The sequence below is a fragment of the Prenolepis imparis genome, unplaced genomic scaffold (genome assembly GCF_030444845.1).
Source record: "Prenolepis imparis isolate NDT839.2.m4 unplaced genomic scaffold, iyPreImpa1.0 SCAF_1, whole genome shotgun sequence".
Lineage (NCBI taxonomy): Eukaryota > Metazoa > Arthropoda > Insecta > Hymenoptera > Formicidae > Prenolepis > Prenolepis imparis.
In genome coordinates, this window is record NW_028141159.1 from 13,261,670 (window position 1) to 13,289,352 (window position 27,683).

At 35.1% G+C, this 27,683-nt stretch overlaps 1 protein-coding gene across 2 annotated transcripts in view; it reads right to left on the reverse strand.

The window, feature by feature from the left end:
* Positions 1-27,683, reverse strand: part of LOC145939264 (uncharacterized) — a 62,347-nt gene that overhangs the window by 27,764 nt on the left and 6,900 nt on the right. For both annotated transcript variants that reach the window (XM_083043568.1, XM_083043516.1), the window contains one exon: positions 26,718-27,597. In XM_083043568.1, coding sequence (XP_082899694.1) covers positions 26,718-26,775 — 58 coding nt within the window. In that variant the 5' untranslated portion in view covers positions 26,776-27,597. The remainder of the gene's footprint in view (positions 1-26,717; positions 27,598-27,683) is intronic.

The window sequence follows — 27,683 nt, forward strand, 5'->3', positions numbered from 1 at the left end:
GCAGCAGCGCGGGGAAGAATGAATCTTTTGTTTCCTTCTGATCAATGGCCGAGCACTCACTATGCGCGAAAGAAATCCTGCTTACGTGTAAAAGAAGAACTCGCTAATTGCCACTTAAATATAGAAATTCGTCTAAAAATCGATTTTATTTTGAACGATTATTGCAAATAAATGAATGACAAAAATTGCCTGATAAAGTAAACATATTATTGCTTGATTAAATGTCGAAGCATTAATAGTTCAAGTTTATAATCGAATTACAATGAAATAATTTGTAGTCGCGTTTCTCAAATACATTTTACAAAATTCATTATTAAACATCAAGAAACGATAAAAGAAAGATAGCTATGACAAACTCTCACTAGAGTTATGGCGAACGGACGCGTTCCTTTCCCATGTCGCTGTCTTGTCCGTGATGTTCTCATTTAAAGGCTCACTGAACTGTATCGCAAAACATTGTCCGGCCGTCAAGAATTTTTTGAGACGCGCGATAAAATTCCGCTCCCTCGTGTATCAAGGAATCACCACGATCCACATCCGGTGGTCCAGCAGGGTTCCCCCCCTTACTTTCGCCGCTTACCGAGCCACGTTTTTCGAGGTCGGTGAGCTTGCAAAAAGTGACCTTACTCGATCCTGGCAACATCCTCATCGGATTTCGTCCTCACCAGCTAAGAATCGGCCGGGCTTTGTGCACCATATGGCCTGAAGAATCACCCTGCCCACCGCCGTTCATGGGCGCCCATCGAAAGGGGCTCATATTTGTCGTCTCTTCCCGATAATTATCTCCGTAATGAGTTAGTGTAGGAAAAAATAAATAGCTTCTTTAATAATATCTTTTACTTAGATATATAATAGCTTCATTAACGAATGATAGCTCCAAGTATTCAAATAAAGATCAACTTTTTTATTTCACATGAAGATTGCGTGGAATATAATATTCTATTATTTTGCTTTTATATTTTGCACTTATAAAATTATCATCTTTATATTACGAGATGTGTTTCGGAGTAATAGTAATAAGATTAAATGGTTGTAATTAAGAAAGGAATAAAGGCAGAAGTTATAGAACTAATTTAAAAAGCAATTTGCATGCTATATTATGTTGATAACAGATTTTCTCTGCTCTTTCTATATATTCCTGTACTCGGCTCTACTCACGGGAAACTGAATACGAAATTGCGTTACATTATGTATTACCATTGTTCATGTTATATTATTATTTAGAGAATAAATGTTAAAATTAAATTATAATTAAGTTATTTTTTAACGATGTGTCGCAGTGTGCTTTAAGTACATGGCGCGATCAAATAATGCGAAAACCTTCCACCGAAAGATTAAAAATTTCCCTGGACGCCCATGGTCTGCCAGTTCTTCTTCCGATGGCTCATCATCGTTAATACGAAGCAACCGTTGGCAGATGCCTGATTCCCTCTTTACACAACTTTTTTCCCCATCTCCACCTCCTCTCGATTTCTTCCTTGTAATTATCGATCGCCTCTGACGGGATCCAGAATTAAGAGCTTCCGCGGGACAAAGCACGGGTATTATGGTGGTTTGCGCTTCCACGAATCGATTGTGTCGATCGAGCACACCATGGTTATCCGAGCGATATCGAGCTAGGAAAATTGAACCTAATTTTTGTTGTATTCTCGAGTAATTTATCTATAAATCTCGTGTATGTGCAACAAATTAGCGCGTATATATACGTCATTTTTCTTATTAAAAAAAACAAGTATATCAATATGCGTCTCACAAATTTTTTATCTATGCATGTACAAATTTATGTAAATTTACACACATATTTTTTCTCTTCTTCTTTAAATTTTATAATATTAATGCCAGTTTTTATGTTTGGCGTCAAAAATAATAAAAAATTCAAGTAATTAAGTAATATATTATATAAATAGTTTAGATAAAATAAGATATTTACAAATTGAAACATATAGAGTAATTACAATTATCGAAACGTTATCAATAGATTAAGGAGAAGCTTCTTGCAAATTAAAGAAACGGAAACATGACAAGAAGAATCGATTTCTCACGACTGCTTCGGAATTATTTAACCGCGGCACAAAGCAGAAGGAAGAGGATGAGACACTTCAGATGTCGGACAACAAAGTTAAAGTTTCAGATGACAGTGTGAAACACATCGATTGCACCGTCAAAGGAAAAGAAAGAAATAGAGAGAGAAAGAGAGAAAGGGGGAGAGAGAGAGTAAGCTACCACAAAAATCTTCCCGCGAACATTTCAGCCGGATGAAGAAGTCTCGCCGGAAGTCGGTCAACCTAAAAGACCATGATCAGCTTGGGAAGCGAAATAGGGAGACAAGAAGTTTGCGAGAAACGACTCTCTGTCGCCAACCTACACAGAATCCATAGTTTCATAAAAAAGTATGTAGCCTCAAAAGAGCTCTCGTGATTCTCTTTATAAGATCGCACATATCTTCTTACATCATTACGAGATATTATCGCTCATCTGTGTACGAAAAACTGGTGTATAAAAAAATACGCGTACTGTTTTAAAATTAAAAAACAAAAAAAAAAAAGAAGCTAAAACCGAGACCGCACTCATTTTGCTCGAAATTGTTTTCTTTGCGACCAGCTCTTATGCCGAACAGAAATCGCATCACCCTCCGGCGTGCTTAAGAGGCTCGAGAGGCTCGAGAGGCTTGAGAGAGAGAGAGAGAGGAAAAGAAAGAAAGAGGGGAAAAAAGGCGATCGTCTCGCGTGAGCGATTCTGGGATGCAACTCTCGATATCGTCGTGCAGTAACCCCGCTCGCGCTCGCAAAAACGCATTATGCACATCGTGTTGCAGGTCTCTCTCTCTCTTCGCACCGCTATCATCTGGCAGCGCGATACAGTTCCCAGCCGGCGCGAACCAACAGTCACGCGCGAAGGCCTTGAGAGCAGCTGGAGGCCTCACCTTGGCATTCTTCGCCGCGATTAGGGTCGTTTAGAAGCTCCGGATGCATTATGGATAGGGTGGATATCTTCGAGTCAATTAAAGAGCGTGCACGCGTGTACGCGCGCGTGCACTCTCTTTCTCTCTCCTTCTCTCTTCTCCTCTTCCTTTGTATATGCCTTCGTCTCTTCTCTCGCTCCTTCATTTTCTCCGCTCATCATCCTGCCGTATAATACCTGCGCTCATTACGAACCGGCGTGATGAGAAGCTGCACCGACTTCGACGTTCATTTCACGAGCCAAAGTAGCGAGTCGGTGGAGCGATTTGCGTAAAGACAATCTAATTGAGTGTTGTTTGTGTTCGCGTGCAGTCGTCGTCGAATAACGATTTGGTCTACTGACGTTATTTGATAGAATGGCGCAAGTAGATTGCGTCTCGATAAAGTTTATAATTGAAAGTCAAAGAAAATTATGTCTCAAAAAAATATCAGTGTATCTGTGATAGGGAGAAATAAATTTCAAAACTTTTGAATACATAATCAAATCTGTCGTCCTTTTTTTACACACACAGCTATGATTATATATTTTAGATATTCAAGAACTCAGTTTCAAGAAATTACTCAGAACTTTAAAATGACTGATAATAGTGTTAATTAGTTTCTTAATACTATTACAATCTCTCTATATTTTTACTCACTATTTAATAAATTTAATTCTATAAAAATGCTTCTTTGACAATCATTTTTTGTGTACTCTCTTTTTAATATTGACAATTATTCTTAAGTTTCTCCGATAACGTTTCGACTGCTTATATTATTTCACTAATCATATATCAAATCGAAAATGTACTCCTCATCTAATTCATTTCTTATTAAGGCGTCTCTTTGTTGGCTAAAAAAATAGCTTGCCTTTTGTCAAATAATCGCGAACCGTTGCAATCATTATATCAATCTATCCATTGACGGCACGTGCCAGCAATAAGGTTCGTTCAAGGGGAGAACCGTTCACTTTACAATGGCAATGGGCCGCGGACATGAGCAGAATTAGTTATACTATGATCGGTAAAGTCTTTCTCTAAATATAATCGACTCGTTTCCGGTCTTCGCGCAGACGGCAGAAGCTGCTAACTATAAATATCTGACTGAGTTCGAGCATGCGTAACCGCAGGAAGTTACACGCACATAGCAATGTAAACGCGTGTAATACACGTGTAGTGGTCGTCGATGAACGAGTACGCGTGTCGAAAATTGAAATGCTGTTTCGATCAGACGGCTAATCAATCGGATAAATCGCATTGATTTGCAATCGCAAAACTAAATTTCCATCTCGATACATATCGCTGAAACGTGACGTTCATTGCTACAAGATCTTCGCGATTCCAAATAAACCGCATTAAGCAAACGTTAAAATAGTCATCGGTTTTTATCATAATTAATCAAATTACATTAATTTATCGCGCAAATAAATTTCCACGCTGATCGGTTGACGATGACACATCCGCGAATTCTTTCGATCGAATTTTTGACGGCAACCGTTCCGATAAGAGCGCAGAGACGACGGCTGCAGCAGAAAATTACATGGCAAGGATGCGGCAGGAGGAAATCCTGCCAAGCGGCGGCAAACAAATAGGTTTGCGCTTCTTCCCCACCGGAATATAAATTTGAACGGAACGCGCCTTCGTTTTCCTTTCCTCGTTAGTATCGCGCCGCGACGTGCGATCTCGTTAGCGAACTTCTCGTGGCTGGAAACGCGAAAAATATGTATCGATATTATCGCGCATCTCGCTACAGACCGGACGTCCTGTCCCGAGACTATCGATTGTGTTCCATCGTTAATATCTGCCACGGTAGAATTCTCAATTGATTCGCTGATTTAAAAATTTTGTTTAATTAATCAATATATTTATCAGATCTATAAAGCTAATCCTGAATTTCTGGAGCAAGAAACAGTTGTCACAATTTTTACTCGCCGTGTCTTCTCTTTAGAATTTAGAAGACTAATTTACTATCACAAAAGTCTCAGGTGTGTGAATGTGTACGCGATTTCTAAAAATCGAGGAGGTAATAATATAATAATGATCGTTTTCACGATTTCCTGTGACCTCGGTGACGGCTAATTGCCAATTAGAAAGGAGCCACAATAATCTATTTCGTGCGCCAAAGAAGAACTGCCGCTTATATCTTTATAATGAGCATCATATGAACTACATATGCCATTAAATTATGAAATTAATTCTAATTTTCTGATCTTTTATTAATAAAAAATTATAATGTCAATTAATGATGAAACAATGTATTCGCGAATCAAATTATTAGCATTCACAAGCAGAGTTCAGTGTCGAATTTTAAATAATTAATAAATAAATTATAATAATTACGAATGTTTGGATAAAATTTAAAAGTAAAATAATTGCAAACATGTAGGTTCTACTTTTAGCCAAGCATGTTATATATGTATGAGAGTTAATATTTAAGTATAGACATATACTCGCGGTATAAATTTGATATTGATATAATTGAATAGAAAATCATCCAGATAGTAGGCGTAGCAATTATGTGCGTAATAAGGATATTAATTAAGGATATTAATGACTTATAATTCTAGATATACTAAGAAAATGTGTAATTAATGCATGGATTAATTTTTACGATGTATCACAAATTAATTTCCCCCTTTACGGCCTTAATAATATTAAAACGTGCTTGTAAACACATGCTATAAAATTATGTTCGCCAATCTTAGCTCGATGAGAGAACAATCTGATCGTGGGTGTTCTTCAAGGGGCAAAAATTTAATCTGAGGCATTATATTGAACGCAGCTAGAAAGTATTATGTGAAATCGTATGTATTAAAATTACTTTAATTAGAAAAGAAACTAAGTTTTAAATATTCATTTACCTTATCTTTTTAAAAATAAAGCATATAATTGCAATTAGTAATACTAATTTTTGTAATGTGCAACTGTTATTTTCTTCAATTAAAGGAAAATTGAATTCTAATTCACAGAGGTATAACGATAATAAATAATAAATAATAATAAAAAAATTATTTATATAATAATTACTATTAAAATTACTACTATCATGAGTTTTCTAACGGCTGATGTTAATATTAACTTTATGTTAATACATAAACTCTGCCTTTAATTTTTTTTTTATTATTTATTTCTGTTTCTGCGCGCACGCGAAATAAAAACGAATGCTGAAAGACAAGAAAGCCTGGATAAGAAATATGTTTAAATATAAAACATGCTAGCTTCAACTAAATCAGTAAAAATATCACTAATTAAAACAATAATACAAGATACACTGATTTTATTAAGAGATCTCAATATATGTATATGTCATAACATTTTATTTATATAGATATAATATGATTATATAAAATATATAATTATAAAATATATAATCATATTGTATTTAAATATAATTATATATTTTTAAAATGTTTTCGTGCGAATTAAATATTATTTCATGTTAATACCTAATATATATGCTAAAAATTCTTGTCCACTCTTTGCCTTCCGCTCTCTTTTCATTCCAAATAACGATTTTAACATTTAATATATACTCACGAAGACTCATATATATATTACAGATTACAATCATTTGACGCTGTGCGTCTCAGAAATAGATCTGCTTATTTTTTTGAATTTTTTGAAACATCGCTTTGAGGCACCGGTTTCCAAAAATAAAATTGTGGATGTAATGGCGCTTTTAGGCGGTCAGTGTTATGAATGACGCATTTGCTTAAGAACATAAAGATACACCGGAGGAAAAATAAGTCGGAGAGAGAAAGAGAACATCGAATTTATCACAACGCGAACAAATCTCATCGCGAAATTAATATTCCTTACGTGCAGAAAAAATAATGGAAAAAATTTCAAAATTTCTACTATGTATAATGTATATACATATTAATTAAAACTCAAGTGTAAAATTCCTGCAATATTTGAATGATGAAGCAAATTGTTTTTATAGAATTTTAAATTCTGCGAAAAGACGTACGCAATTGTGTCTGCATGTAAATTCAATTTAAAATATTCAAATTAAATTTTGCGCGATGAGAGTGCTTATTAAATATTATCATAACGCAGTCACAGTGCAAGGGCGGTGTCGCAGAATTATAGGATTTACATTCGGTCACGCGCATGTACACCATATGCGCTATTTGAATTATTAGGAAAGGATAGCGAAGCCCTCGCGGCCAGGAAGAAGGAAGCAACTAAAATACGCGCTATCTTGCAAGAGAATATGCATTCGGATCGCATATGGCGGGACGCGACAGGAGGTATACACGCGGAAATTTGTCAGCCAGCTGGAGCGAAGAAATCGAACGTGTGATGCGAAATTTGCACTTTGTATGCAACGCTTGGACAGCACTTTGAAAAAATAAGCGAAAAATTATCTGTCGGAAAAATCGCATATACTAGTCTTTCAATAATTAATTAATCATAATTTATATACACAGTATAAATTACAATTAATTAACTGAAGTTTGAATATAATTTTCGCCCTGTTTTTTTCACACTAATCTTTATTTTATATTTTAGAAATAGAAAAACGTACTGCAAGATTTTCGCAGTAAATTGCAACAACGTACCTAATGTATAATGAAGAACGCGGTTTCTTTCTGAGAAAAGCATTCATATACTACAATTGTATTGTAATCGTATGATCATAGAGTAATATTATGAATGTTATATAATGCAACAAATAGAACTCCTGTCTCCTGTTAAGATAGTAGTTATATGCATTTTCTATTATTATTCTTAGTGAATAACCCGTCGGATTTCCACGTGAATCATCATCCACGCACGAGTGAATAGCATTTCAATAGAACGTCTAACGCCTACGAGAAAGTGGAAGAAGAACGTATTCGAAAGACGCTCTTGTGTCATAAGAAGGATTCTTCTCGAAGAAAGAAGACAAAAAAGATCGACGTGACATGTCAGATGTTTCATCCAAGTCTATTATTGGAAATAATTGATTCTTTTTTAAATTCCTATATATTGAAAAGAATATTAAAGACTGAAAAAAGTTGAGAAAAATCTGAAAATATACATATAAAACATAAGATATGCCAATATCTCGCAAACCAATTCGCGGATATGTGCAATCGATTATAAAATGTAACGCGATTTTTTCGCGATAACACGTATTTCCTAACTGTCAGTTTCTCAGTCCGCGTATTAGATGCGAATTGGCCCTCGCGTTTACAACTGTCTCGCTAGTCGCGTGTGAACTGGTTTCCTTTTCTAAGCGGTTGAAGAGAATAGACAGCTAAAATAGACAGGTCTAGAAATGTGTAGAGAATGCGTGTTGAAAGCGAGATTGTCTTAACGGAAGTTGGCTCTTGCAACGAGAGTCGCCGCGTTCTTCTTCACTTAGGATAATCTGCATAGATCGATCTGTGCGAAAGCGAATGGCGCAAAGTAGCAATGACGGAAAAGATTAGCATCGCGATCCTGTCTCAATCGATCGGAAGAGTTTCGTAATTTTTTACATTCTAACTATCGTGCTCTCATAATAATGTTCGAATGATAAAAACATGTAATTAAAACCCATTTAAAATATAAGTAAAGTATTATACTTATACATTTTTATTACATACCATTTCTTTCATTTATATAAATTTAATTATGGAAATGAGTATTTTTTTTTCTCTCAGATATCGAAGCAGATTGCAGACGACTTGTAATAAAACTGCAAAATTTCCTGCGATCAGGAAGATATGAAACTACATTTTACGATAAAGACAGTATTAAGACTCGCTTCACGCTCGAGATAGTCATCCGGACATCTTCATGATTTGCAGGTAATTCGAATTATGAGCGCAAGGTAGATCTAAGAAACGCTTTCTTACCATGCACGCGGTTAATGAGAGTGAGCGGTAAAAAAACGCATTATTAATGACATCAACAATATAGCTCCGGTTTTGCATAATTTAAGTCTCGAAATAACAACGCTATATATATAAAAAAGAAAATTAATTAAAAATCTCTCCCGAATGATTGTATCGTATAACGTAACTTGTGCACTTTAGACCCTCTATATGAAGAAACGTTATTAAAAGTAAAAAATCGTACATCATCAAGAATAGTTCCCTGTACCTAATATATAAGCGCCATTTCTTGCGTTTAGGTCGGCAATCATTGTCACGTCAATCGAGCAGAGTGGCGTTGACATGAGTGAATTTTCCGACAAACTCGTTATAAGCACTCGGCACCGAAGATCTGTCGAGCGTTCGCTCTCACTTGCTCACGCGTTTAGTAATCTCATCAAGAGCTGAGAAAAAGAAGGAGAAATAATCGCGCGGACTGACGTGACGCGTCCTCCTTCGGTGTGCAGCTTCACGTCCGACAACGTAATCGAGGCGCATGCTAAGCGGCCGGATCGAGGTTGTCAGGTCGTCACACTCGGTGTGGCAGTGCAACAATGACCGGTGGAATGAGCGAGACGAAGGAGAATCGGCCGGAAGTTCCTTATAATCCGCGAATGCCTGCATTGCTGCGTGCAGCTCGGGGACTCTTCTTACATTTAGAACAGGCCGGCAGCACAAAAGTGAAGCCTTGAAATTCGGGCAGGGACAGTGATCGGCGATGCGAAATAGTCTGCGTGCGTTTCGTTTTGCACATACATACACCGGATGTCTTTTCAACTATGGAAACTAAGAGAGACCGAGCTAAGAATAGTAGCGGTTGTTTTAATGGCGAGATGGTTATGTAATGAAGTTAGATAATATATGAGTTATAGAAAATTAAGTCTCACATTATTGTTAATAATTTTTAATAATATAAAATATATGATATGTAAATGATTGTCCCTTTAAAACAATAATAATAATAATAATAATAATATAGATTTCTTTATCAATAAAAATAAGAGATATATCGGTAATTTAACTTCCTTGTCGAAAAGACACTTCCGGTTGAAGAGCCGCCGCGATATTTCACGTCGAAATTCCACGTCGGCGACGTCGAGACCGGAATAACTCGAATCCTCGCGAGCTTTGGGCGCGGCGTGTTTCGCAGAAGCGGATTTTCGGAGGATGTCGGGTTGTTACGAGAAACTGTTTACATTGTCACGAAATGGATCACAAATTACAGTGCGATCCTTTTTCAATGCGATAACATCTGGTACCTTCTTGCGATCGACGCCAGACTCTTCTCCGGATCGCGTGCGAGATGCGCCACTATGTATATAACACACATATCATGCGGAATTCTACCGAATTTTCGAAGCCTCGAACGGAAATTCTAAAGTCGAGTTTGTCATCTGTATAGGGAGCTCTAAATAGACATCTCGCGTGACTAAAACTGCGACTTTTTTTGGACCCGATCAGACCGCAGACCTATTAAAGTTCTGCGGTCTCTCTTCGATCCGCCGTCTACCATTACTAGTAATTTTCAAATTCACGAAAGAACAATGACAATAGGAATTTTCGATAATAGAATCCCCCCCCTCTCTCTATAAATACCAGATATTTTCGTGTCCCCTTTCCCTCCCCGTTTCTTCTCTCCGTCGTTTTTTCGATAGTCTGATGGTTGGAATGAATCCTGTTTCCATCGACTATAGTGTTTAGAAGACTGTATTTACTATCATTACTAACGTCGTCGTCTGTAATAATGCCACCAAAGGCTACACTCCGGAACCTTAATAAACCTTAATTTATGCCCCGCTGTGACTCGTAATTTCCGCGTGCAATGCGTGAATATAATTGCGACGGTTTCTCTCTATTGTTTTGGGTGCGCGACTGATTTCAGATTGCATCATGAAGAGAGAAGTTGAAAATATATACCAACATTTTCGTCAGCTAAATTTCATGTAACGCAATTTTTATCAGAAATTAAGGTCATTTCTTTTATTACTTCAGCTATATGAAGAACTTCTTGTATCTTCAAAATTAATTTTCTAGAGATTGTGGAATTTTCAGCGTTGTGTGTTAAAACAATGATATACTTGAAAATTCATGAGATTGCGTAAATAATCGTAACACACGATCTTCTCTGATAAATAATTTAAAGTTCCATTCTTTAGTATTTTTGACGTTATTTCTGGTAGAACTTTCAATCAAATTTGGAATAAAGAATCTTAAAATATTATTTTTATTTTATAATATTATTCGCTCGATATAATATCTAATAAATGTTTATAAAAAATATTAGATTCAATCCAGAGATTCAGTAGTGTTGTCTCTATGTTTGTATAAATGTTTGTCTCGGTATAAATTGCGCTGTGACATCTCTCTGTTCCGCAATCTGAGCGTGGAAAGGAAGACCTTTCGTGGTTCGAACCCTAGTTAAGGCTATCATTTATGATAATATCTATCCGGTTACGGGTCATGGTTTTGGTTTGTTGGGGGTCCCACGTGGTTATTAAGGTTTCACCGTGGAGTCACTTTACTCGCGCAAAGCCTATCGCGTGCTTCAGGTGTAATCGACGTATGCAAGAATGTTCTAAGAAATACGTGAGCGGAAGATAATAGAACTTCCTTTTTCTTATTGTCATGTTACACACGCGCTTTTCATATTTCTTCTGTTTACGATATCATTTATTTGATATTTTTTTCCACGAGAAACAATCGACGAACGTTTTAGAAATATTAAATAATGTGAAAATTCTATTTTTAAGATGTAATCTCTACAAATTGGATCAAATATTAAATTAAAATAAAAAATTGTTATATTAACACAATAAAATGACTGATTATTATTATCATCGTTATTCATAAAATCATAATAGAAAAGAATTGAATTTCAAACTTTGAAATTATTATCAATGATGTAAATCACTTATCAAATATTGTTTTAATATTATTAAAATGATATAAGCATGTAGACATTATTTCTGATAATTATATTTTTCCCAAGTTGTGCGTGTGTGCAATCACCTACGCTTACATTCACGAAATCACGATATGCACCGCGAAACAAGACAACTGAATGAAACTCACTATATTCAGGAAAAGACATTATATAAGAATGGCACGAGCTTAATGTATAACGATGTATCGCGCACGTACTACCTCGCATGCGAATACTTGCGTATTGTCCAAAATCGCGGAGCATGAAAAACCAGTCTTGCAGTAGCTCGTGCCGAACTTTCAAACCTGGTATTTGTATATACGTATTTGTGTGCCGGTCACGCGAATACGAAGAATACGCGAACGCTTCTCTGTTCTTCTCGATATTAAAACATTGATTTTATAATTCCAAAATTATTGGTATCCAAATTAATGGCGATCCAAACACGCATGTAAAGTTTATTATAGCATTAGCAGAGAATAATGAAGCAAATCATTTTTTTTTTTTTTTTTTTTTTTTAAGAAATGCTGTTACTTGAAAAGTGAATAACTCTCTCGTCGCACACAAGAGACCGAGGGACGAGGGAACAAAATCGGAAGTACGCGCCCCGCACGCGTGACAGATGTTCGTTATTCGCGAATGGTTCTTGATTCTCGTATATATACGCCGTCGGCACACGCGCGCGCGTTTATTGTCGCGCGCGTATAGAACAGGGTCGAGTCTTTCTTCTTCTTCTATTTTTTTTTTTGTGTCCTGCATACACGCCGGGTTCTACCTTCTCACGAGAAGGAACCGGACCGCGTCTACTGCGGAGCCTGGGAGTCTGCGGGGCCCTATTGTGCGGTCGATCCCTCCTCTGCGCGACACGACGATGACTTTCGCAGTACACGGTTTCACTCACGTTGAACAGGAATTTCGGGAGAATTTTTTTTTTGCGCGCCGAAACGAGCGATCGCACGTCCTAGGCTCGGTTCTTAAGGAAGAAATGGTCGAGCGGAAGCGCAACGAACTCGCGTGAGCGCGAGGTGCACTTAGAACGCATTAGTGTTTGAGGAAGTTAACAGTAAAATAAAATGCACCTCTTTTAACCGCTTCGGGTGGTGCTTATTTCAAAGGATAAAGATATGAAGAGTGTAATTTAAAGGAATAATTTAAAAATTATTTTGATATCAAGATATTTTTAATATCTACATTTTAAACTTTCTCTATGAGGTAATCTTGAGAAGATTATTATGCAACTGTAAAAAAAAAATCATAATCTATTGTACAATATGAAATTATTAATAAGTATTATCATAAATTTTGATAAACTGATTAGCAACTTTTTATAATATAGAAAATAAAGCATACTATTAGTCTTGATTATAAATATATTTTATAGATTTATATTTTTTTCTCTCGCGAGATTGAGTAATAATATTCCTTGTGTATAATTTTCGAATTATATTAAATATATTGTGCTCCTAACTTTTTAATATGCAATTGAATTTCTACTGTATTGATATATATATTATTACCCAACGACAATAAAGACGTGCGGCTGATATTATAAGCAGATCAAAAGCATAAGGAGAATTGAACATCTGCCGCGCCATTCAATCCTTCTGCAGATGAGACATAATAATGCATGCGCGTGCCACGCGAAGGAGTAGATGCGGGGTATAAAATACAGGGTCGCCGCATATATGTATATATTCAGCACTGAATATGGCTGTCCGATTCTGAGAATTTCGTGTGTGCACGATATAAAGAAATATTATAATAGCTTATGTAACTCTCTGCGTGTACGGCATCGTATCATATCTTCACAAGTATCAGCTGTTAGTTTCAGATGTAAATAAAAAAAAAAAAAAAATAGACGAGTCTCGTTGCATAGAAAATAAATCGTAGCTGATTGATTTCGCGAGAGATCGCGGTCACGCAAAGAGGAAGCCTTCACGTATCAACAAAGAGTAATCGCGTACATATATGAAGAGACGCAATTACGCGTGCGATACGACCCCGATCGACGATGGCTACCATAATGGGAGTGACTCTCCACGTGGCCATGAGCGCTCGAGCATAGAGACGCGTGCGTGGTCCACTTGCAAAATGTAAGTTCCACACGCGTTTCTACGAAACGCATTATATTGCGTAAACTCCTTAAAAGGATCAACTTATATGCGCTTAAAGAATTTTGCTTCTATTTTCAACTTGTATTTTTTCACGAGGATTTTGATAAGTTTCACTTATATAGGAATTGTATTCGTATATGATCTGTTTTTCTTCTATTCTAGTTTTAAAGATTTCTAAAAATTTAATATTTTCAATATTCGAATATAAATAGAGATTCGAAATACTGAAAGAGTGTCTTCAAGATTAATCGAAAAAAATAAGAATCTTGGAAGAAAGAATATATTCTGAATGTAAAATTAACTCTTCCTAGCAGAACTTCATATATTTTAATTTATAGACGAAACCCGAGTGGAAATAATGGAGTTTACTTCAACAATAACAAGCAAAGAGAAACTCTGACACGCCTATATTTATACTTTGTGACCTGCTTAGCCTCCGTTCGACTATTCAAAATCGCTAAAAGCAATAAGCAAACGAAAAACAGATCGTAATTGTATAAAAAATAAATAGTGGAGATTTCGGACGCATCGCGCAGAGAGAAAAGTGGAATCGCCATTCAACAAAACGATACTCTCTCTCAACCTCTCTAAGCGCTTACAACCCTCGAAACGCGTATCATGTTCATTCCGCCCTCCCTCGTCTCTCCTCGAACAAGCAGGTTTCTATCGATTGCTGCGCGAGAGTCCGGGGGGAGTGATTTAGGCTCCCCAAAGTGCGAGTCCGAGGCATTAAAGTCTGATGCTCTTTCAGGGACCGGACGACACGGTCGGAGGTTGCGTGCGCTGCACCAGCATAAGCTCTCGAAGATGAATGCGTCTGACGCTCACGCACACCTTCTTCTTGTGGATTCTCGCTCCCCAGTGTTTGTTGAATTATTCAATTCTGTTTCATTCTTAAGAACGTTCATTCGCGTTCTGAGACTCATGAGAGACGCGACGCTATGATGAGGTAAGCCAGAAGTCATCTAAACTTCCCCTTTCACGAACCTTCTTCGTATTTTTTTGTATTAACATAATACAAATACGAGATAAATCTATTGTATTATACAGAAATTGGCGGAGGGACTTATTTTAATTACAATTCGGAGATGGAATTATTTAAATTATAATTAGCGAGGCCTTTTATATTTACGGTTAAAATTTAATTTCTGTATCGTGTAATAAAAACAATGATAGAATTAATCGTACTGTGAGATTATTACAACGTCGAGAAATCTCAATCAAGATAATAGATTTTCGTCTTTTCTTTTATGATCGGAATTGATTTTACATCGATTTTCACGTAAACGGATGCGCATCCTCGCGGTTTTCCGCTCGCGTTCCGTTCAAAAAGGTTATTGTTCGGAAGGATAGCAAACGATGTTGAAGTGTATATCCGTTATTTTCCGAGCGATCGAACATTTGCTCGTCGCACGGAACGAACGAGAGAAGAAGACGGGAACGAGAACCTCTTCGCGGCAACTGTGGGAAAGTGACGTCGTTGGCTTCGCTATCAGCTGCTCGGGATGCGAAATGACGAAGCCATTGAATTCCCTGAGACAAAGGGAGCGACAGGGCGGGACGCGGGGATTTGTTTCACGATCGAGCTTGAATTGCCTCGAATCCCTCTCGAAAGGAGCGAGTAATTAAAATTTTTAAAAATCAAGTTGAAAAACATATATATAATTCAATAGAGCTATGTATAAAAAAAAATGTAGTTTAATATATAATTTAAAATTTTAAGACTTATTGTATGGTTTAATTTAATATAACGTAATCCAATTTTATCCAATTGTATCTACTTTAAGTTAACGAGATTTTATTTAAACCTAAATTGAAGTTTATGTAATTTTATTTTATTTTGTAGTTGAAACTATAAGTATAATAATTGGAAAGATTTAATTAATTCTACTATTTGGAACAAGTTCATCGGAATTCAACATAATCTTAATCTCAAATAGCTGTCGTCGAGAAAGACGCGCCTTTGCACGTAACAAAAATCAATCCCGCCTCACATCCGTACGTGATTCATACGAGAAATATGAGAAGGGAATGCGTATGGGGAAGCAGGACCGATACGCACGTGATTCTACAGTTCCGTCGATCGGTGTTACAAGAAGGTCGAGAGAAATTAACGACAGTATCACCGCTCGTAAATCGTGCCACTTAACGATCGATGAGCCAGCGACAAAAAACCGTTGCACGCAAGTCATTTGCATCACGAAGTCTCTCTAATGAAAGACTATATTTATCAAAACGTTACATTTAAAATTAAATCGTTTACCGATCGTAAAAAAAGAAAGATAAAGATCTTCTAGGAAACGAATCAAACGAACTTGCAAGAACTCGTTTAAATGTAAATGAATATAATTACAATATTGAAGACAATCGAAACTGTCAATGTCAACATTCAATCAGTTTCACGTGTGTATGTATATTAAACGAAATAAAATGTGATAATTATTAATTTAAAAAAAATTGTGACTTGTTTGCAAAGAATTTAATTTTTAGATATATTTTTTGTAATGAGATGAAATTTACACTTATTCGAAAAATTTCCAAATTTTTGTATAAACTCTACTTGTCAGAAATCTTATATTAGTATTGTAATTATAAATTTCGTAGATGAGAAAGGGAACTGTTATCGTATATTTTGAAAATATTTTAAATTAAAAAAATTGCTTTCCATTTTATATGAATATTATAAATTAATTTTGTACTTGCACTTTCTCATAAAAAAATTGTATCTCCCCATAACTAAGATTTAATTTTAATCAAATCACTATCGCATAGTTACATAAAAACGATAAAGAAATATAAATTATTTTTCCTATTAAATAAATTCAAAGGATAGATTTTCGCTTTTCCTACGCGATCGACCACGTTGCCAACGAAGTCTACGAAGCGTAAAAGGTGTATTTGCATATCAATCCTTCGCGGCCCACTCGCGATGCAATAACGTATACTGATTTTTACTAGAAAATTGTGCATTGATCACTTTTTCCACCTACGATTTCCGATCGAGCCGCAGCGGTTTTGTTTGTTAGAAATTTCTCTCGAAATTTGTTTACAAAAATCTATTTATACTAATAATTTATGTTACCTATCTCATTAAAATATTCTTATTATTCGTTTTAAGCATTTTGTCACAATTTTGTATCGCTATAATAATAATGTATTTGTTTGGGAATTTTCCGGAGATTTTGTTGTGATAAACTTCAAAGAAAAAGTTACAGTCGTTTGTCGTTGAGTCACTGTGATCATTGTGTAAACATAATTATAATTTAACCTATAATTACCATCGAGATATCTAAAGTATCTCTCTGCTTATCTCGCGTTTAACGTTGACGTCTGTTATTGTTATGAGATTGCTTAACAACTTGTAATAAACAAAAGAATAATATTTATTAATTTCACTGTGGTATAAATTTTAATTATTATTTGATTGATTATTTATTGATTTGACAGATTATTTAATTTTTTAAATAATATCTAGTCTTTTAATCTTTAGTTTTTTAATCTTTATCTTTTATAACATCTTTATAATATCTAGCGGATTTAGAAAATTAGCTTGTATGAAACCGACTTGCAATAACTACAACTAGCGAATAGACGTTGTTAAAGCATACGTCTTTCTTCAACATCGGCTCAAATATGATTCATCAGTTATGTTTCTCGACATAAACGCTTCCGTAGATCATAGAAACTAATCTCGGAAACTATTCTCGTATGGAAACACTCTACATCAGATGTTAACAATCAAACCGTGCGGCGATTCTAAACATACATTGTTTCTAATAAAGTGAAATATAGAACATTCCGGTCTCTTTGATGTCATTATGAGAAAAAAGATCATTTTAAAATAAAAAGAAACAATTTTATTAGTTTTTATTAGTTAAAACCAAATAAAATATCTTTGATTTTAATATATAAATTTAAAAAAAATTGTATATATGTAATTATTATTATTATTTAAATTGATATGTGTTAAAATGATATATGCACGTATGCATAATAAGACATCATAAAAATATCGTCTTATTTATTTATGGAAAATAAGTAAATTTTTTTAAACTTCTTAAAACACTTCAAAAATATCAAGTTGTTTCGGAGCAAGATACACTTTAGAGATCCAATGAACCGGAGGACCTCCCGTGCGAGATATTCTTTAGAATTTTCAAGGGCTGACTCTCCAAGGAAGAGTCCTGATACGATCCAAGCTTCTTCAAGGGAGGAATGTATACTATAATACGCAGACCAGAATTTGGCCGCCCACGATGCCCCTCCATTCTAAATCATGAACAATCATATGGAAACTTGCCTGACTACTATATTATTAAATGCTTATTTTTACTTTAATATAATAAAAATAACATGTACAATGAGCAATGTACTAATATAAAAAAAAACAGATAAGGTTAAATTAAAGAAAAAGTAAAATAGATACGATATAATTAAATAAAATAAATAAAAAAATATATTAAGTCAATATAGTTATAAATTTATTTGAATTAACATATTACTTAAGAATATTATAATTACGAAATCCCGATTTAATATTTACAATAATTTGTTGCCATTTAAATATTTTAAAAATCTATTAGATTTCAATAAAAATTCAATATTTAAGGGAGCGAGTAAACATAACAAAAATTAATATATCGCTTTCACGTTCAATGAAGTATAGTTATATCGATTGATCGCGAAAAAGGAGCTGCATGCTGCATCTGCTCCTTCCGCGCACGCCACCCTGAAGAACGGCTAGATTATATCACGATGGCCCTTTCGTCATGAGAGAATGAAAGGGCGGAGTAAGGGCATCATATATATACTAAAGGGCAGGAAATTGCCCTGGAAATGGTTCCAATTTCCTGGCTGCGTAAGAAGAAATACCAGGCGGTCTGCATTCTCTAATCGTTTCGTTGATGTTAATCTATCTTAATCGATCAGATCGTGATTTTTGCCTTTTCATCGTCTAAACTATAGATAGTCAACTAGCTGCACGCGTTCAACGTGACGGCACGCGGATCCCATTCCGAGAGCGAACAACAGGTTCTATCCAGGTGTTTCAACCATCCATTCTTATCAGGTTTAGGATTGCCTTATTTTTATCTTATTATAAAATATAATTTTTTTATAAGAAATCTCAAACATCATAGAAATTATGTTATAAATGTGAAATGTGTGTATGTGTGTGTAATTGCACTCGAGAAATACAAAGATAATATTCAATATTTTAATATTAAAAATTTATGTAATATAAGCACAAAATATTAGTCCTACCTAATCCAAAACGGACCACCTTGGCGAAAAAATTTCAAAAGATTGAAACTCATCATCTGATCAAAGGATTTGCGCCGCGCCATTCCTCGCGAAATGGTTAACCCGCGTGAGGGGGAAGGGGGACTCAATTCAGAGAGAGTTGGAACTTGGCCGAGAACTTGATCTATTTTCTTAATGGCCATTCGGTTGGCATGCGTCCTAATGTAGCGGTGCTCAAGCTTGGTTAGCTCGGTAAGCTTTCAGACTATGTAGAAATAATTGTGCAAATCAACTTTCTTTAAAAAATTTTTTAATTTTATATGACAATCAAGTTTGATATTCAGTTAGGTGTTAAAGAACAACACACTCGTGTATGTTGTGATAAAACTAATTTGGAACATTATGAAAAATTTATGAAAGCTCCATAAAAAAAAAAAGAAAATTTCTCTGAAATTACAACTAGCGAGTAGCTCTCATCGTTTGAGGACCGTCATCCTAATGGCTCGCGCGTTTTGTCTTCAGGATCCGCGGACCTCGAAAATTCTATGCCGGCTGACTCTTTACTCTTCGAATACGCAACCGAAAACGAGGCAGCTTTTGATACCGCACGGCTGTCGCCGGCGCGATGATGGATTACGGCAAGAGCACACGGCAAGAACGAGGGGGCTCGAGAACGAGAGAAGAGGCACCGGCTCGTCAAGGCGAGAAACCACCACGTCGGGCGACGACGAGACGGCGCGCGATGCATCCGACGATCGTGATTAATGGCGGTAACATTGTGGCCGCGAGTCATCTCACCGCCGGAGACGACAGGTGCCATTGAGGCAGCGGGGAGAATTAAGCTCGCGACTTCACCGTACTGTCGACTTTCGATCTGTCCCGTGTTATCCGGTCCGTCGTTGCATCGTGTCGCGCTGGTAAAACCTGTTCAGTTCGATCTTACGTGGGAATTATCTCATAAAATATTTTATAACGCGAAATTCGCAAGTACCTTTCCACAAAAAGAATTCAATTGCTTTACTAGATTTTATGTATAAACGTAACGGAACTAATAGTAACGTAATAGAAAAAATAACAAATTCTTAAAGTATTTATCAGTTTTATTACGTTTTACTATTAGTTATCTTCTCATATTATATTTTTAAAATGCAAGACACTTTAGAATTAAAAAAAAAAAAACAATTAAAGAAATAAAAGATATTAATTTTCAAATATAATAAATTAATTTACATAGAAATAAATATGTTTGATTATATATTGTACTCTCTCTCTCTCTCTTTACTTATTTTTTAAAAAGAACTTTGACTGATAAATTTTTAAGTCTACACCACTCGAACATACTTCGTTATAAATCTGCGGTCAAAGATGTTATCGTCTCTTGACACACTCACTCAATTAAACCAAACCTCTGACAGGGCTTATTTAATTGATCCAATTTAAAAAGAGATTAGGCGCGTTCGAAGACGGTCGGGTGGTCAAAATTTCTTTGCCAAGCAGCCAATAATTACACTGTCCGCCAGGTATTTGGTTAAGATCTCTCAGCGATATCGTTTCATTCTTTCTCTCAACGAGGAAGACCTCTCTAACTTTGAATAATTATTACTTTACGGACAGACGTGTTTTTATCCTCATCTAGCACCGTACGATAAAAACATCGATGGAATGTCATTGTTTTCGGTCCACAAAATTATTTTTATCGTCTATGAATAATCTATAATTACCGTACGATTAAATTTTTTATTTTATAAAATTGTTTTATTTGAAATGTTCGACTTTGTGTTTGATCGACGAGACTATCTTATCGCCTATGAGTAATGTATCTATGAGTATCATACGATTAAATGTGTCTTGTTTTATAAAATCGTTTAAAAATGAATAATATATATATTTCTTTCAATGCTTTTCACTTTTCTTATTTCTCTCAATTTGTTGTATATATATAATATGAGAACAGAAATTGAAAAGATTGTATATACATTATTGAATATTAAAAAGATAAATCTTTATCTTATATTTTTATCGATATTCAAGGTAACCATCCATGTCCTACGTCGACGTTCTTAAAATATACACGTCGCACAGTTTTACTTTTTCTCTTTTACCAATTCGCCGACGAGTCATCGTCGACAATCGCCGGGAGAACGAATCGTTATCTTTCGAACATGCTGCAGCCGCCCTTGATACACCCTTGGATCTGAGGGGACCGAAATAACCCGGGTCTCCGCGCGCGAAGAGCAACATTTTCGGGTCCGTCTTAATGGCTTCTCGAGAGCCCTTTTTTACCGAGTTTGGACGCGCGAAGGTGTAAATTGAGTTGGCGGTGGTGAGCAAGAACCTCACCTCGTTCCGACGTATCACAAAAAAAAAGTTACTTCTGCCAAGTTGTGTCGATGATAATTGCGTTCGAATATTTTTATCGAGCTATCACGGCACATGGAAAAAAAGTGGCATAAATTATCGCTACCGCCCATTTGTACATAGGTGATAGAAAAACGGAATTGCTTGTTAAAAAAGTGATACAATAATACGATCTTTTCGATTTTTAGTCTCATATGTATGTGTGCAACGAAAGGAAACAATCGAAAGAAAAGTGAAAAAATCTAATGGAATTATATTAAAAGGTAATAAATATTAGGCCTTTTTTCGAGCAGGAAATAAATAAAGTGACGATGTTGATATGTAGTATTGAAACTACTTGGTATACTGCCAAATCTTATATGGAATAATCTCATACTTGAGATTTTTATTCCATACATCCCCTCTAACCCCCCTAAAGAATTAGATGCGAGAGAAAATCTAATTCTTTAGGGGGGTTAGAGGGGATGTATGGAATAAAAATCTCAAGTATGAGATTATTCCATATAAGATTTGGCAGTATACCAAGTAGTTTCAATACTACATATCAACATCGTCACTTTATTTATTTCCTGCTCGAGAAAAGGCCTAATATTTATTACCTTTTAATTTCTAATTATCGAGCCAATTAATAATTGTAGGAATTATATTATTCATTTTATAAAATGATTTTATAAAACAAGATTTCTTTATTTGTGTGATAACCGTGTATTATAGGCAAAAATATACTCTGGTTGATCAAAATCGAAAACTTCAAACGATTTTATTCAAACAAAAAAACAAAATATTTAATAAAATAATATATATCATTGCAATTATTTATTATGTATAAATTCTAAAATATGAGAGTAGCACTTCAAAGAATATTACTATCAATTTTATTTTTTTGATTGATATTTATTTAAAAACCATCTATCTGTATCTATATGTTTAATAGATAAGGATAAAGAGAATTCTTAAACATTCCTGCATATTTTTGGAGGTTTAAATGCGTAATATAAACATTCAAGATTAAAATAATCTCAAACGAATTGCTGTTATTGAACATTGAACTACTCTGAGCTCGTCAATAGTGATCAACGACTCAGGCGTAAATTTAGCACCCTACAGTATGAGATCAGGCAGCTTGAATTAGAAAACATTGGCCGCCAAAGAATGCCGATAAAGACCTTAGTGTGCACAGAATCACCTGAGAGTTCTGCGAAGACGAGCCTTAAGCATGACTAATCTCTCGAGTGACGGAATTATTAATATTCGTGCAGTGACGGAATTATTAATATTCGTGCGACGTTACGTTTGTAGTGTTCCGATATTTTCTCAAATTTTTTGTAGCATATATTATTATAGCATTAATGAATATTATATATATATATATTTTTAGATTAATGTCATAATTATCCAGTCGTAAAATTTTAAATATTACTAATACGCAAAATTTATTATCTTATCTGTACGTGAAAATTTAAAAAAATATATAGTAGATAGATAAAAGTAATAATATAAAAATGATTAATTACAATTTACACACTTCAAGGATGTTCATTTTCATTATATATTTTTTCTGAAGTATCGCTTCCTTGGTTACGATCAGTTAGTACGAGCAGTTACGATCACAAAAGTAATCAGGATCTTATATGAATCAAGATTATCTACCGTGTATGTGAGAATGCCGCAATCGTAACTCGTTAACTTAATCCGATGAAGAATTGACAAGACGATATTCTCACCGCGAACTACATCTTTGGCAGTTGTTAGTTATAGTTAAATAAGGTTGTAATTAATACGAATATAATACGCGGATCTACAAAGTTAATGAAAAAAGCAAGATTGATTTACGTTTTAATTTCACTCGCCTTTTATTCAAACACGGAGTTTTTTTGCGATGTAATATTTTTGATATTATGTAATGCAATAATTAAATAATATAAAAAATATTTTGACACTTCCAAAACGCATATAATTCAATATATTTTTTTGGATAATATTTTTATATCTTAAAAATATATTGATTTTTTTTCATATACTTATTTCTGAATTTGTCAAATAAAATTAATCACAACATACTTATACGATTGATCTAAAAATATCACTGCATTGTGTGAACCAAATATGATTATTGCATTCTTATACTCTAGAAAGTGCACTTGATGTTCTTAACATCAAAATAATAAATAAAGTGATATTGAAACATATTAATAAAAGAGAGCAGTTTTTCCCTTAATTTTCCTGCATATTTCACTGGATTTTCTATATACTTTATAGAACGACCAAACGAGCCTTTTACCAAAATTCTCAAAAGCCATGCGGCATAAAGACATGCGGCATTTCTTTAAAGATCTAAATGTGCTGAGAGAAAAAAAGAAAAAAGAGACAGAGAAAGAGAGACGAGTCTATAAAGCTTATTTTAAAGATCCCTTAAAAATTTTTGCAGGTTTACATTGCAGATTTGTTCCTTTAGAAAAATAGCTCGTCGTTTTGTGGACCATTGTCACTTTACAATGCCATAATATATACCAATTCGCCCCTAAATCTCGTATAATCGCTAGCTATATTTCTTTCACAGATCGTTCTAACAATAAGAAACGTGCAAATCTTTATGAAGTTTAATCCTCGAGATTTTCCACTTTCACATTTCTTAAGGGACTTGGGACACGTACAACAATTCCCTTTTACTATTTTCCCGACACATTTTAACTTCTTTGTATTGTTCAAGATCATGAAATTCGTGAAACTTTCAAATAATCACACAAAATTTTAAATAGTAAAACTATGCGACTACAAACGTGAAAATTTGTCTTTTTCATGTTTTATTTTTATGTAGATTTTTTATCTTACATGTGTATATATATATATATATATATATATATATATATACATGTAAGATAAAAAAAAAATATATATATATAAACATGAAAACATGAAAAAGACAAATTTTCACGTTTGTAGGTAGTCGCATAGTTTTACTATTTAAAATTTTGTGTAAAAATCTGTGTATATATATGTTATATACACACACAGGTTTCAAAAAAGAATAAATAAATCTAGAATTAAATGTGTAATAATTGCATAAACTAGAAAAGATCACAAAAATGTTTAAGAGTACTCTGAAAAACGGACTATCAAACTCATTAAAGAATTTTCGATATTAAAAAATTGTATTAACTCTCAAATACGTTTATGAAGGGATAATTTACTTATATATTAATCAACGTTATGTATTATTGTCAATACAAAATTAAATTGATATGTATGTTTGAAAACTATGTGACGGAAAAGAAAATGTTTATAATTCAGAAAAGTTTCCCAAAAAATCTATATAATCTATTTTTATTTTTAAATTACGTTTTAGATTTTTAAAATTCAAGCTATTCTAGAATTATTCTGTATAAGAATTATATTTCTCTTTCTGATGTTAAAAAAATTATTTATCGCTCAATGGTCATAAGGTTTAAAAATTAATCTTGAAGCTATTGGAATACACGACTGATCCAGCGGATTCTAGACTTGAATTGGCGTGTCTCGATCGACTGCCGTGCTGCAACGTAAGGTGCAACCCACGTGCGCACCGTGACATTCCGATCGTGACTTGCAATCTGCATTCGTAATTTCGTTTCTACTCCGACCGATGTCCGCTCTTTTACGCCTAGACTCCTTTTAACGGCGCACGCGGGACGAATAAGAACTTGCTAAGCAAAACCGCTCGTTGAAAGTGCGATAATTACAGTACCGTTAGCTCGTGTTTACATAATTACAGACTTTTCTAAAGCAAATATATTACTACTGCGTGTATTATTATTTTCGTGTCGCCTGTCGTTGACAAGAAAGAAAAAAAAAAAACAACTTTTCAGTATCATGGATTAAGTATTGATTTAAAAAACGTAAATTATGTATTATTTCGAAGATAGTTAAATCTCTAAAAGATTAAAAAATTTTGATTTTTGAATAAAGAAGAAAAATATAAATTATATCATATAATATATCATAAGTTTCTTTTTGGCGTGTGTTCACAGAATATATAGATTATATTTTATTAAATGCCTCTAGATATAATCGAAAGAGAGAATTTATTCAGTTATGTCGCTTCTGCTCGAATTTAAATTATTCGATTGAACAAAATGCTGATGCATATCACGGTTCTTTTTACACAGACGATTAAGTCGTAGTCGATATGCGCTGGTCGCAATGCGCATTTCGTAATGATGAAAATAAAAAGAGTTGACAGGAATGCGCCGATAGCGTCGTTCCTATGAATAAAATTTGTTTGGTCGATGAGGAAGAAGCGGGTGGATATATCTCGAAATCGAAAGGAAAGAATCTACCCCGACAGGAGTGGCACGTCGGTGGATAGAATAAATCGGACGGCCTCCCTACATGTTTCTCACAAAAGATTCACTGAACCGCAACACGAGCGAAAATGTGTCATTACCACGCAAATTACGATGCTGGCGCTTCCGTACGCATCCTACGTCCCTCGAGATAATTACCGTGAATTAACGTCGATCGATGGATAGCCCACACAGAAATGTCGACGATATATCGCGAACCAAATACTGATCTCGTTACGCTACACATTTTTCCGAGTATAAATTAAACAGAGATTTTAGAAAGCTGAGAGAAATGAAATCTTTTCGTCCAACGACGCGATTGTTATGTCACGAAACCGAAAATATATATTGTATATAAAAATATAATACATACAGACAATTTCCTCCTCTCATCGTGTAAATGCAATTAATTGATTTCGACATTGCTATAAATTTGATGTAATACTCCTTATTTGTATTATTAATTTTTAATTTATTATATTATTATTATATTGTGTAAATGTAAATTTATTATATTGTATAAAAGAAAAAAATAAAGCTAAAAGAGATCAAAGTAAATTTCTTTCGAGAAAAAGTGTATAATTTTTTCTTGGCAATCTATGAAAGATTGAAAATAAAATGCGCGCTCAATTAGAACTTTTAAATATTTTAACCTACAAACTTTGTAATTTACGATTATACTTTAATTGTTTTATATACATATTTTGACTACATCAAAAAAATCACTCGTTAAATTGTGCGCTGAATTAGCGCGATGTGCTCAATTTATCTCACTAATTAAAGGAAGACTTGAGTTTTGAGCATCGATCGCCCCCGATTCGCTGTAATGCGAGCTTATACGTGACACTTGCAGACTTACAGAATGAAACGATCTAATCGTAATAATCCTCGACGGCACGCGACACTCGACTTACAAGCGATTTGTATATATATATATATATATATATACACATGAAGATTGAAAAAAGTACTCACTTTGACAGCTGGCGGCACCCAAAAGGACGGTCAGCAGCAGGATCCTCGTCGGCTTCATTTTCCGGAAGTGTTTCCGCAGCTGTCACAGCACACTTAACTCACACTGTCTCAGTTCCAAACACTACGCGACGAGTCAAAAGGGCGAACAATATAACCGCAGTTAAGATATCACAGCGAGATATCGCGTGAAACACGCGCGATTTTCAAAAGGAAACTTCAGTCTACGAACTTGCGAGCGTTCCGTTTCCTGTTCTCTTTTTTCCTCAATCTTCGCGAGGCGAAACGGAGCGTGCAGGCACTTTCCACGCTAATTTCGCCGTGCACAGGCGTGCAGGGTACCGTTCCGACGACGAGCGGCGTCACGCCGGTTTCCCTCGATAACGGAACGACGACTGTCACTCCGAATTGTCTCCTTGACAGCGATCCGTTCTGTCTTTTTTTTTCTATCGATAGCTCGTGCGAGGAAAAGGAAAGATCGTCTGTCGGCTCATGCGGGAATCGCCGATCTCTCTCGCAAGGGAGGATGATAGCGTTAGAAAGCCGGCTAGTTGTCTGACTGACGCACGCTGTCAATTGATTGTGGGAAGAACGCGACCGTACGATGCAGCGGCTCGCAGACGAATGAATGTGAGTGAACGCCGCTCTTCCGAGTTCCGTGGTTCCGCGTCAGTATAGATGCGTGCCGCTACTGATCCCCCTCCCACTGCTCTTCTTCCTCCGGTCGGCGCCACCGTCTTCCCACTTCGCCGCTTCCCCACTCCGGCATACTGAGCGCGTGTGCGGTCGACACATCAATTATGTCTGAATTGGAGTCGACGCGCTGGGATCAAGAGTTCGTCCGATGTTTCCGAAAACTTTTTTCTTTCTTGCTTTTGTATACCTGTAAAATTTTATATTGTCAAACATTGTCGTCAAAAGTAAAAGATAAAGAATTTACGTATATAAGAAATTGTTAAAATGTTTAAT